This window comes from Hirundo rustica, chromosome Z (assembly GCF_015227805.2).
Source record: "Hirundo rustica isolate bHirRus1 chromosome Z, bHirRus1.pri.v3, whole genome shotgun sequence".
NCBI classification, from domain to species: Eukaryota; Metazoa; Chordata; class Aves; order Passeriformes; family Hirundinidae; genus Hirundo; species Hirundo rustica.
In genome coordinates, this window is record NC_053488.1 from 39,501,509 (window position 1) to 39,515,376 (window position 13,868).

Below are 13,868 nucleotides of genomic sequence, written 5' to 3' on the forward strand. Positions count from 1 at the left end.
TCACGTTGCTCTCTTCCTGTAAATATGTTCCTGAGGTCCCTTCAAGAGGATCAGTCATATCATCCTTCCTATACCGTCTGCAGTTCTGTGCCTGAGAGACTGGAGCAGCTTTGACTCGAGATGAGCTCTTTGTGGTAGGTGTCTCTGTCTTCAGTTCACGTACCCAGGCTGCTAAGGAGGAGGTGGGTTTTCCATCCCACTTCCTCATGTCTTCTCCATGCTCCCGAAGAAAAGACCAGAGGTTACCCCATGGAGTGCATCGTCTCTCCTTGGCTGGCGGATGCCTGCTCCTAATGGCAGAGACTCTTGTTGCTTCTGGTGAGATGTGGTAAATTCCTTCCTTAAGTTCCTTTTTCAGTTTCTGATGGCCCTCTTCAATCATACTCCGGACTTGCTCAGCCAGCCTTGTTTCCACAGGTGAGACATGGGTACGAAATGGGGCAGTGACAGTATCCTCGTAAATTCTTAGTTTATTGACCAAGACACCCGCCTTGTCCTCACCTTCCCTCCACTGCAGAGTTGCCAGGTAACGGCAGTACATCTTTGGTCCAAGCTGTGCAAATCTCAACCACATCTGCGATGTGCACTGGACATCATCTGGACTTTTAGGAAATCTCTCGTCTTCTGAGAAAATGATCTCCAGCACAGCCAATTCTCTCAGGCATTGGATACCTTGTTCCATTGTGCTCCATTTTCCTTGGTGCACCTGAAGGTCTTCTTTACAAAGGTATCTGTCCCTCACACTTGTTAGCAGTCGCCGCCAGAGGCTGAGAGTTTGTTGGGTTCTCCCGATCCCCTGGTCAATGACCACATCCCGGGACAGCGATCCCAGTTGCCTGGCCTCACTTCCATCCAGAATGGTGTCATTGGCTGCAGCGTCCCAGATGCGGAGCAGCCAGGTCAGGATGGACTCGTTTGTCTGGTCGGTGAATTCCCTCTGCAGGTCACGCAGTTCACCCAGGGATAGAGAGCGGGTGATGATCTCTGGCTCTGTCTCTTCTGCTGGGTGCGAAGGTCCTGCCACATCCTCATCAGTCACTATGCGGACTGATTTGTTCTTTGATTTCTTCTTCTGAACAGGGGCAACTGCTACTGGTTTAGGTTGTTCTGCTTCAGTGACAGTTTGTGTGGAGATGCTGATGGCACCTTTGGTTCCTTTCTCCTGTGTGATAGCCTGTGTAGATGCAGTTCCTGTCTCCTCTGTGAGAGTTTTGTAGACACAGACACCGTTGCTTTGCATTTGTTTCTTTTTCCCTCCTCCTCAAGGAGACGCTGCACCACCCCATGTAGTGTTTGATTTCTAAGCATGGTGCAGGCCATGCAGAGAAGACAAAGCAGAACTAACAACAATATTATGCTGTCCTTGCCACCTAGAGAGAACTCAATATTTTCAAAAACTGCTGTGCCAGGCCTAAAAGTCTGGAAAAAATCATTCTTTACCCCTCCCCACAGAGGCTGGGTGTGATTGTTGAGAGCTAAGATGTAGCATTCTGGACCGGGACAAGAAAACAAAATAGAGTATATATTCCGAATTATGCTCATTGCCTTGGAGGCTATCAAACAGTAAAGCAATTTTGGAACCATATCCTGGTCTACACATGAGCATTAAGACTGGCAGATACTGCCCCATGTGTGGAAAAATGTAGAGAGCTAGGTATAAGACATACATAAACATGTTGAGCATCATAGCAAATAGGTGGGGTTTTTTTCCTCAATACAAAATTGTAATTCTGACTTTTCTCAGTACCTCATGCCCCATGTCGGGCACCAAAAAATATATGCTGGCTTGAAAGCAAAACCAGTGAGAGACTCCAAGTCAGAAAAAAACAATTTAATAGGAGGAAAAAAATGGTAAAATAAGACAAATGCAATAGTACAAAAGATCACTGACAGAATCAGAATACAACATGATACCCTGTGGTGGTGGTAGCAGTCCAGATGAAGTGGTCTTGTTGAAGCAGTGTTCCCGTAGAAAGGTCTGGTAGCTCTTGTCCTCTGGGAATCCAGTGGGTAAGGCTGCCTGTGCTGTCCCAAATCCCAGATTATATCCAGGTGGGAATGCTTGGCTCCTCCCCCTGGGCGGAGCATCTCACAATGGGCTGATCTAATTTTATCAGTCTTGCAATGGGTCCTTGATTGCCCATTAAACAGAGATAGCTCCTGGAGGGAGTTACCTATGAGTCATGCAGCAGGGCATTGATGGGCCATTAACAGAAGATAGTCTGGAGGCAGGGGGCAAGGGAAACACTGCCCAACCTAGTTTCAACAGCTCATGTAGATGGTGATAGAATACACACTTTGGGCACATCTTACACTGTAACCTAGGACAGACACATATGTTCTTTAAGTTCTTTGTATAAAATCCACACTCTTGTATTGAATTTTCTTCTGTGTCCTCAATTCCTGATTTGCACAGACTAAGACATCTGTCTACACTTGACTTTGCCAGGTCCTACAGACTAATTTGCAAATGTGGTGTACACCTGAATACACTAATATGAAAAATAAGATAGCCATAAGTTTTTGTGGACTGCTGCTTTACTTCTTGCTGTAACATATTTTTACACTAGACCAAAAATGTTTAAACAGATTTAGAAGGACATTGTAACACCTGAAAAGAAATAACATGAAGATTATCACTATTGAGTGTATCAGGAATACCTATAGAATTATAGGATGGTTTGGGTTGGAAGAAACCTTAAAGATCATCTAGCTCCAGCACCCCTGCCATGGGCAGGGAACTTTCCACTAGACCATAATAATCAAAGCCTCATCAAGGTCTTGAATCCCTCCAGTGTTAGGGAGTCCACAATTTCCCTGGACAACCTGTTTCAGCGCCTTACTACCCTCACAGTAAAGAATTTCTTCCTAATAGCTAATATAAACCTACAATCCTTCAGCTTAAAGCCATGCCGCCTTGTCCTTTCTTGACATGCCCTTGTGAAAAATCCCCCTGCAGCTCTCTTGTAATTCCCCTTTAGGCACTAAAAGCTGCTAAAAGGTCTCCTCAGGGTCTTCTCCTGACTCAGCCTGTCTTCATAGAAGAGGTACTTCACCCCTCTGATCAGCTTAGTGGCCTCCTCTGGTCTTCTTCCACCAGGTCAAAATCCTTCTTGTGCTTGGGATCCCAAATCTGGATGCAGTACCCCAGGTAGAAGTACTCTAGGTAGGGTCTCAGAAGAGCAGAGTAGAGGGGCAGAATCACCTCTCCTGACCTGCTGCTCACACCTCTTCTGAGGTAGCCCAGGACATGGTTGGCTTTCTCGGCTGTAACTGCACACAGGTGGGTCATATTGAGCTTTTCATCCACAAACACACCAAAGTCGTTCTCCCCCAGACTACTCTCAATCCATTCCTCCAACAGCCTGTATTTGTACTTGGGATTGCTCTGACCCAGGTGTAGGACCTTGCATTTGGCTTTTTCGAACCTCAGGAGGTTTGTACGGGGCCACCCCTCAGGTCTGTCAAAGGTCCCTCTGGATGACGTCCTTTCCCTTGAGTGTGTTGAATGCACCACTCAGCTTGGCATCATCAGCAAACTTGCTGAGAGCACACCCAGCCCCACTGTCTGTGTCACCAAGAGAGACGTGGAACAGTCCCGGTCCCAATACTGACCCCTGAGGACACCACTTGTCAGTGCTCTCCACTTGGACAGTGAGACACTGACCACAGTTATTTGAATGGGACCAACCAGCCAATTCTTTATCCACTGAGTACTCTATGCATCAAACCAGTATATCTCCAGTTTAGAGACAAGGATGTTGTACAGGACAGCGTCCAATACTTTCTACAAGTCCAGGTACATGACATCTGTTGCCCTTCCCTTGTCCACCACTGGGTCTGCAATATAACCCCATTGTAGAAGGCCATCAAGTTAGTCAGGTATGATTTGTCTTTAGTGCAGCCATGTCTGTTGTCACCAATCACCTGATTATTTTCTGCGTCTCTCAGTATGGTTTCTCTTGGCACAGGAGGAAACTCCACAATCTTGCCAGGCACTGAGGTGAGACTGACTGGCCTTTAGTTTCCTCCGTCTTCCTTATTTCCCTTTTTAAAAATGGGGCTTATATCTCCCCTTTTCCAGTCAGTGGGAACTTCACCAGACTTACATGACTTCTCAAATATAATGGGCAATAGCTTAGCCACTTTCTCAGCCAGGCCTCTCAGGACCCTCAGGTGCATCTTATCAGGACACATGGACGTGTGCACCTTCAGGTTCCTTAGATGTTCTTGAACCTGATCTCCTGCATAGGGCAGTTCTTCATTTTCCCAATCCCTGCTCCCACTTTTGCATCTCAGTGGGTTTGGCTGGGGCATTGCTGCTGAAGACTGAGGCTGAAAAGTCATCAAATACATCAGCCTTCTCCATGTCCTGCATAACCAGGTCTTCTATATCCCTTCGGAAAGGAGCCACATTTTACCTGGTTTTTTTTCTATTGCTGATGTATCTAAAGAAGATTTTTTTTAATTACCCTTGATGTTCCTAGCCAGATTTACAACTGCTTTAGCCTTCCTAACCATTTTCCTGGCTGTTGGGACAATTTCTTTTTATTGCTCCCAAGCTACCTTTCCCTTTTTCCATTCTCTGTTTCCATGTTCTCAAATTTGCCCAGGGACTCCTTTTGTTCATCCATGCATGTCTCCTGGCATTCTTCCCTGACTTCCTCTTTGTAGTGATGCAAAATGTCACAATGCAATACTTCTTCAGCTACTACCACTGCTTGAATTAGAAGTCATTGCCAGTGGATGACTGGAAACTTGTAGTGCTTGTATTACCTCTGTTTAAACCACCTAACTTCCTTTATTTTTTGAGCAATTAAAACTAGTGGAACTTAGATATACACTCACATATACACTATAAAGTAGTAGGCAATTGCATTATTTTAGTATACAACATTATAAACAGATGTGTCTTGCTTTTGCATTACTAGACATCATCTAGCAAGCTACGTTTATCTACGTTTATTTACAAGGATGTGTGTTTTGTGACTGCACAGAGCACCGTAATTTCTCAGATAGTTAAAAATACAAACTGTGTCTGCATTGTCTATATTTGCATGTAGACATAAGGGAGAAGGTTCAGTTGATTTTTTTTCTATTGTTTCAAGGCAGCAAGATACTGTGGCCAAGAATAGGTTTATAAGCAAGTATTTCTCTCTTGCAAAGGAAAGAGATGTCCCTTCTGCACTCTCAGTTTCCTCCAGTTTTTTTCCTAGTCTTTCACTTTCCAATCAAACTATTTTCCAATTCATAAGTGTTACTCTTAGATGGACAGTTTCCTTTTCTTCACTGTATTCCCTTATATTTCACTATTTCCCTTGTGTTACACTTCCTCTGCTCCTCTTGTCTTCAAGTCCTGAACTAAATTCTATGTTTTGGTCTCCTCTCTCCTCTTAAACTTCCCCTTTGATCCCTTTTCAACTGTTTCAATCCTCTCTGGCCTTGTGGGCATGCGTAACAGTTATCTTCTCAATTGCCATGCATCACAACCTCCATTGAAATATGCTATATGTATACTTGAGCCTGACCTCATTCTACATCTACCTAAGGAGCCTCTTGGATTTCCCATCATTGGGTCAACATTAAAATCATAGTATAATAGAAATTTATTTAACGGGACCTTCAGAGATCATCTTACAGCTTTTTCCAGAAGCTGTATTCCAGCCAGCACTAGAAATCAGCTGTATCTCCTGCTAGCCAAATCTTGGAAACATCAAGTGATGGAGGCGACAGGGTTTCTTTGGGAAACTTGTGTCAGCCCTGCACTACCTCCTTCACCTCCTGGTAAAGTTCTTCCTAATGCTCAGTCTGAACCTGCTGGCCACAGTCTGTGCCTGCTGCACCTTCTTACACTACTGAGAAGAGTTGGGCCCTATAGTCTTTACAAAAGTTTTCTTCCTTATTGTATAGGGTGCCATTAGATTCACTTTTCAGTTGGAGTAAAGTTCAGCTCCCTCACCTTTTCCTTGTTGGTTACAAACTATAGCCATTCCGGCAGCCTTTTAGTAGTCCCACAAGTTTCTTAACATCCTTCCTGAACTTGAGAGAGGTGTGGTCTGAAACCCGGACACAGTGTTTGAGGCGCACTGTCATGAACACCAAGAACATGGCGATGATAGCTTTCATCTCCATCTTCTGGAGATGGGGATAAAAAATCATTTCCAGAGCTAAATATTCATTTCCACATTACTCTTAGCATCTGGCTGTGCCAACATTACTAAAGACAGACAGCATTCTTTCTGCACTCTACCACCATTTTCAATCTGTGTCTCAGCTAACTTCTTCATATTATTTTGGAGCTTCTGCCTCCTTATTAGCAAGTACACTATCAATTCACCAAAATTTCTCTACATAACAGTCATCTCCTCTTCCCTACTCTTTTTCCTTCTCATCCATTCAAAATACCACATTTGAACGTGGTTCTTTCTTTATGTAGACTCTGTATCACTCTATTAATATATTTTTGTTTCCTGCACATCACACTTCACCTCATGACCATCCCTACTAAACCTTAGTCTATTTCCTTACTCTAGGGTGTTCCTCTTTCCCCTCCTGATGTATGTCCAATAGTATTAGCACTATTATCTCTGTGTGTTAACAAAAATCTTCCTTTGTGCACATCCACCCTCTACTATAATATTCACTTGGCTCATAATAAATTCATTAAAAAAACAAACTTTAAAGAAAAGGGAGCTTGTCAATTGCTATTTTGATTTTGAGCACCAAACTCTCATCACTAGCAGCAGCTGCATAAATCATCCCTCTTTATTGTTTTATTTTTATGCCCTTCAGTTACATTTGCACTGGTTGAATTTTGGAGGTATATATCGAAAATATTAGCTGAAAGCTTCCTCAGAAAGCAAATCTTTCCCACATCCTTCCCTGCAGTTCCTCTTTAAAAGGTGTCAGCATGGCTGAGAGAATGAAGTGGCTCCACATTGTTTGCCTGAACTATTATGTGTTTAACATTTCCATAACAAAAGTGCCACTCGACTTCTCCCCGATTAATGCAGCTCGAGGGCTCTTGTCCTCCTTTAATAAAACATTGTTGAAATCATTTATTTAGAGCCCCTGGTTACTAGTGGGAGAATGACCATCTTTGTGCCAAAATATAGTGTATACAGTCCACTATTTTGTAGTAGATCATTCTGTTATTTAAGAAATTGATTAAATGGATGTCTTAGAAAGTATTTATGCTAATAGCACATTACTTATGTCATTCAGTCAATGTGAGCCTTTTCAACTGTCTACCACAGCCAATGCCTTAAGTAAAATACAGTAACTTTCAACTTTACTGCTTACAAATCTGTATGACAGACATGAAATCATTGCCCTTCCCATTTGAAAATGTTTCCTGTTGCACAACTACCCACTTTTCCTAGGACTTGCAAAGGGTGTGTTACCATAGGCAGTGTGGAAGTGTCTGAAGTCATTACTGCCGACAGAAACAAAATCATCTGAAGGTCTGTTTTGGTGGTTTTTTTGGGTTTTTTTTTGTTTTTTTTTTTTTGTGACATTTGAAGACTATGCAACTCAGTCACTCAAGAAGCATTTTCCATTACTCAAATGGTGAATATTTTTTGTTCCACTACTTCTTATATTGCACTTTGGCTCTTTTGGAGTACCTCTCAAACTCCAGTGTACTCAAAGGAAAAAAAAAAAAAAAATCAAGTACTAGTTTTGCATCACACTGAGATGTAATGTCTTGTTCTCTACCTGTAAAGCTGCCTGCAGCCACCTTTTCAGCCCTTTTACAGAGGCATGTCTGTAGTGAGAGATCTCGTAGACCAACAGCTTTTAGGAGGAGAGAAGACTCTTAAGTAAAATCCACCATGCTTTCCAATGTGACCATGAAAAAGCTTGGCCAAACCAGAGCTTTGCTTATGGTCATTGTAAGGTTTCATTTCATAACAATTTTAAAGTTATGTATGCCTGTCTGTATACATCAGTGTATATTGTTGAAAATAAACAGAGACCTTATGTTATGCCCATTGTGATTGTATACAAAAGATTTGCTGTGCGATTGGGTGATCAGTGAAGCTTGAATCTCTCCCTATTTACTGTATGGTCACTGTCAGTTCAATGAACTGCCTCCCTTGTTCTCCACCATTGTCCCACACTCCCTTAAGCATTTGTCACTGAAGTGCCTCCAAAGACAAATAAACTGTCACCAAGAATTCAAACCTGGTAACTGGGAATGAAAAAGCATCAGAACCTACTGGATTATTTTACACGAAACGATGCAGAGTTCCTTCTTCCCCTGGAAGAGATAGCCTGTACAGGACTTCAGCAGACAGCACTGTCAAACAGCCAGACAAATGAGAGACCTTCCTTTCCTATGAAAAATCTCCCTCTGTCAAGAAAGGTGAAGTCTTTCCCTTGCATAAAGCTGCTCTTGCTACATCACTTGACATTGCAAGATTTCTGTTTGTCTGAAAATCAAGCAAAGGAAATACAGATTAGATGGACATCAACATCTGCACAGGTTTATTTGGCTGGGACAAATAGCGACACAGGCAGTCACTCCTACTGGAAACTGTGCTGACTCTGACTATAAAACAAAACCCAGAGCTACCTCCTTATGAAGAGGAGCTCACAAGATAGAATCAGTTCAACTGTATTTATTGCACAATAACTTAAATTAAAACAATCCACTTTTTCTGGAGGAGGAAGCATACAGATGAGTCGTCCCTGCCTAGTGGTGCTTGCTGTTGATTTATTCCAGGCAGATGCTTTTGACAGGAGCCTGTAAAATTAAGTCTTGAGTTTATTGTAGCAGTTAATTATCAGTCCTTTTCTAGTGCTAATTTCTTTACTCCTAAATGAAGAAAAATAAAGGCTTTTAGCTGGGACTTAATTTTTCATCAACAACTAGTTAAATAGTCCTTGTGGGTGCTAACTGTTGACAAACTGAAAGCATGTTTCTAGTCATCTGTGCAAGAAGTATTTAAGAACATCCTTACCCCATTGTGAACTCAGCACTTTGTTAAGAAAGTTGACTCTATTTACAAGTCTCACCCAACTACTCTGTCCTCCTCCAGAAGAAACTGTTTCCAGCTTTGTTTTAACAATAAGCTTACTCAACCGTTCAGATGACTTTAAAAACAAACTTCAGTTCATAGCCACACACCACAGTCATACACTTGTTTGGTATCACAACTATTCAGGGTTGGCTTATGTGCGTGCACGTGCACTTATGTGATCTTATTGCTGGGCAATGTAATCAAGTTCACAACCTAAAGAACTAATAAAATAATCTGTCATTGAAACAACTAACCCAAAAGCAGGGATTTCTAATTTTGTTGATTTATACAACACACAGACGTGGATTTGCACTCTGTCAAGATCGGGTAAGATGAAAAAGACACTATCTTGCTAATCTGTCACCCCCTCAGTCAAAGTTTATTTGTGGTAGCTTTTAAACTTCTGACTTGCCTTCCAATTATAGCCTTTAAAATGAAAAGCTTTAAATAAACACCATGAATAGAAGATAAATAAACTTTTTGTGGGTTGGTTGTGGGTTTGGTGGTTTTTTGTTGGTGGTTTTTTTTTTTTTGGGTTTTTTTTTTTTTTTTTTTTTTTTTTGAGTGCCTAGCTTGACGCAGTCCAAACTCAAATCCCTAGAGGACTGAGCTCTCTCTTTTGTGTTAATGTTTAAAAGATTTCCCAGTGCTGGAGTTTATTCCTACTGCAAACATTTCTATTTACAAGGTCAAGTGTATCAGCACTCGACACAGCTTAAGAGTGTAATTATTTATCTAAGGGCATTTGAGTGTAGATCAGTAGCACTGGCAGCAAACCAGGCCTCAGCACGATGCAAAGCATCTCCTAAGCACAGTATTACAAGATCTAGTAATTGCTGATCCCTTCAGCATGTTTACTTTTGCATTCTTCATTGTGGGAGAAGGCATGCTGAATAGCAAAATTTGCATTTTGTTGCAGCTGCCTTGATGCAAGCGCCCCTGCCCGTGCAAAGCGAAGCCTTGTTCGAAACGCTCACCGCCTCCGTGTGATGTATTTCCCACCACTTGTTTGCACGCCCAGGAGCACTTCTACAAGCGCCAGTGAAAGCAGAGGGCCTGCAGGAAGGAAGCGCAGTGCACTAGTAATTCTACACGTATATATACAGGAGCAGTGTCCTTGGATTGCTTTACTCTCTTCTGGCATTGCCGAGTTACCACGCCAACACATTATAAAATCAACCACTCATTTAAAGAAGTACTTTCAAAGCTGTGTTTACTTCTTGCATGTAATTTTCCATTAAAGTAAGAACAGCAGTAATTTACATCTATGTGAAGTATTACAGGCAGACACAGTTGTGGTGGTTTTGGTGTTTTTTTTTTTTGTTGTTGTTGTTGGTTGTGGTTTGTTGTTGTTGTTGTTTGTTTTGTTGGTTTTTTTGTTGTTGTTTGTTTGGGTTGTTTTATTTTGTTTTGGTTTTTTTACTGTTTTTTGGCTTGTTATTTTGTGGTTTGATCCCCGCCTCTCTTCCCCCACCCCGATATCTTGGGTGCTGAGAGTTCAAGTGTCCCTGGAAAACGATTTCACTGCATCCACTATTTAAAGCTCTTTCTTTACTAATTTACACATTTAGAAAATACAAAAAAGCCATACATACTTAAAAGACAGGCCTTTTTTATGCATTCTATAAAAAATACAATGTTTAAGGCAGTTCAGAAATGCGTTTATACAATTCTAAAACGTTCATAAAGTCTCTCCAAATAAGAAAGTTAACTTTCAATCTGTAAGATACACTGTACATTTGACGTTCTAGAGAATACTTCACTTAATCATTGTTGCTGGTATCCCTTTAAACATAAAGTGAAATCTGTACCTTTCCAAAAATGAATAGCAAATGCAGCTACCTGGCAAATAGGGCGTGGAATTAAAACTTTTTATTATTTTTTTTAAATAAATTATCCCCAAAGCATACAATTTATAAAATTCTATATACAATGAAGAGCGACTGGTAACAAATCCCAGTTTTAAATACTTTTTTTATATAAGATTTACCAGAGGTCAGCACCCTGATATGACGAGGCAATAAAACTTTTCAGGGTATTTGTACATACATGTTCTCGAGTTTAAAAGTGTCTTTCAAAGATGGCAGTGCAGAGCTCTTTTAAAACAAAAGTTGCATTGTTCAGTATAGCCAACAACTCTGAAACAATTTTTTTTAATGTCGCTAGGTTACAGAGGAAGAGACAGCTGCTGGCACGCTTTTGTTATAGGGAATATGTGTGTGCAAGAGGGAGTGCTGAAAACCACCGGATTTATTCAGTCTGATATTTCCCTAAATTTAATGACAGATGCAGTGTAGGCCCATTTTGGGCACAACTGCACCAGGAAGAGCGAGATGCAGCTAATGATAATTAAGTTGCTGACTAACTAGTACGGCAACGCTTTGGCAGCAGGTTTGGGTTGCTCACCTCTTACTAACCTTCATGTCAAAACTCTTAAAAGACCCTCAGTACCAGCATGCCACGACTCCCGGTTTGTCCCGGGAGGCAGCTTGGCGGCCTCGCCCGTAGTCTCTGTCAGCCGCTCCGCTCGCTGGTAACACGAAGGCAGGGTGGCAGTAATTGCATAGTGCACACTCGAGACGAACACCCGAAACAATGAGCGGCTCCTGCGCTCCGGACACCGCTCCAGCGGCCGGCTCGCAGCGCCGGGCCCGGGGAAGGGGTCAGCTGGGGGCTGCGGGCAGCAGCGGAGGCAGAAGGGGAGAAGCGAAGGGAAAGGGCGCCGGGGCGACGGGTCGGGGAATCCGCGGCCAGAGCGTTTAACGCCGCTCCGCGCCGAGGGGCCCCGCCGGCCGGATCCCCGACCGCCGCTGGGAGCTCGACTAGAAGCCCGCGGCGGCTCGGCGCGGGGGGCCTCGCCCGGCCCGGCCCGGCCCGGCGAAGCGGCTGGGGAGGGAGGCGGTGATGGAGGGATGCAGCGATGCGAAAGCAGGCAGGGAGGGGTGCGGGAAGGGAGGGGTGCTAGAGCCGTGGCAGCAGCGGCACCAAGATGGAGGCCAGGAGCGCCCCGGCCGCCCCGGCGGGCCGGCCGGCGTTATCCGCCTGCACGGGGAAGCCGGGCTCGGCGCCCGCATTGTCCTCCGCGTCGTCCCTCCCCTTCTGGCTCGGCTCCTCCTCGTAGTCCTCGTCGTAGTACTCCTCCAGGCCGCCGTCCGAGCCCCCGCTGCTGCCCGCGCCGTTGCCGCCCATGTCGGCGCCGAAGCAGAGGCGGGCCATGTTCTCCTTGACCGACTCGCAGATGGGCCGCTCCAGCCCGTCGCAGACGCAGTCGTTGAGCAGCACGGCCTTGGGCACGGCCAGCATGTCCTCGATGACGGCGCGACACTCGGGTGTGCAGCGCAGTCCGTTGAACAGCTTCCCGCAGTAGGTCATGTAGCGGTTCAGCGCCAGGCTGCAGCGGCTGTCCCAGTCGCAGCGCCGCCGTGCCTCCGTGCAGCCCATGACACCGGGGCCGCCGGGACCGGAGCCGCCGCCCGCGGGGCTGCTGGTGCGGGGCAGGCAGGGCTCGATGGCGCGCTTGGTGGCGCGGCAGTTCTCATCCTGCGCGCAGTCGCAGTCCTCCAGCGCCGGGCCACGCCGGGTGTGGTTGAGCTGGATGAGCGCCGCGATGCAGTGGCTGGGGCACCGCCGCCTGGACGAGGCGGCCGCGGCTGCAGCGCCCGCCGGGCTGTCCCCGCCGCCCGCCGCCGCCGGCTGCTGCTGCAGGAGCACCGGGGCGCATGCTTCGGCGTACTGGTTGTACGCGTAGCTGCACTCGGGCTCCCCCTGACACTGCAGCACCGCCTGCCAGCAGATCAGCCGCCGGCCCTGCACCAGCGAGCCCCGAGGCGGCCACACGGCGCCCAGCGCCGCCGCCAACCACAGCCAGGCGGCTCCCCGCGGCCAGCGCCGGCCGCCGCCTCCGTGCCGAGCGGGCGAGCGGGCCACCATCGCGGACGGGGGTAGTGGCTGCAGCCGCGGGCGATCTGGGAAGACGCGCTGGTGGACGACGACGACGAGGCGGAGGAGGAGAAGGAGCTGCCACCCGTGGAAAAGTTTCCAAAACTCCCGCTGGCAGTGTGCATGAGGTCTCCTCGCATCAATCCATGCGCGTCGGGCCCCGGGCTCTCCAGCCCGCGGGAGCTGGAGTCGGCGGGGCCGCGGTACGAAGCAGGCGCCCGGCGGCCTTCCCGTGTCCTCCACCCGCTGCTCCGGGCTCGGCGAGGCGGCGGAGAAGGCGCCCGGAGAGGTCTGGGAAGTCAGTGCAAACGGGGGCTCGGACGACAGCGGATCTGTAGTGCCCTCGGGGAATCGCAGGCTTTGCCGGGAGAGCTCATGGTGCTGTACTGCTCTTCACGCAGCTCCGTCTCTCTCTCCTTCCCCCCCCCCCCCCCCCCCCCCCCAAATAAATGCCCAGCTGATGCTGCTGCCTCGTCGGGGGCTTTTAACTCTCCGCTCGCAGCGTCTCTGCACATGCCAGCCGCTCCGATGCCATTCACAGTCCCGGTTCCCCTCAGCCCCTCTCCTTACGAATCACCGTTTCGGGTGGCGCGGAGAAGAAATCTTTCCCCGCTACCAAGACGAGTACGCTGGGAAAGGAGAAGAGGCAGCCTTCGCGGTCTCTTTCTCTCTGGGCGACTGATGCTGCTTCTGTTGTCAACAAGCCCTGCAAGTTGCTCTGTGGATCCGTCTGTGGGTCTTTTTTCCTTCGCAAGGCTTTAAATACAAAAGTGCCCTCCGAGCAGCAGCGACGTGCCCTGATTAGGCTGCATTATGCATGCATGGAAAAGCAAACAAACAAAAAAAAAAGCAATGCTTCTTTTACACAACTCCCCCAGCCTGGGCTTTCTCGCTCTCTTTCTCCCT

The 13,868-nt window shown here is 46.3% G+C and overlaps 1 protein-coding gene across 1 annotated transcript; it reads right to left on the bottom strand.

Annotated features, from left to right (window-relative positions):
- Positions 1 to 10,219: 10,219 nt before the first annotated feature.
- Positions 10,220 to 13,111, bottom strand: GAS1 (growth arrest specific 1). The gene has a single exon (XM_040090844.2). The coding sequence runs from the start codon at positions 12,951 to 12,953 to the stop codon at positions 11,985 to 11,987; it is 969 nt and encodes a 322-aa protein (XP_039946778.1). The 5' UTR covers positions 12,954 to 13,111; the 3' UTR covers positions 10,220 to 11,984.
- Positions 13,112 to 13,868: the final 757 nt, after the last annotated feature.

Coding starts and splice junctions, on each gene's coding strand:
- GAS1 (XM_040090844.2), bottom strand. CDS start 12,953: ATGGTGGCCCGCTCGCCCGCTCGGCACGGAGGCGGCGGCCGGCGCTGG.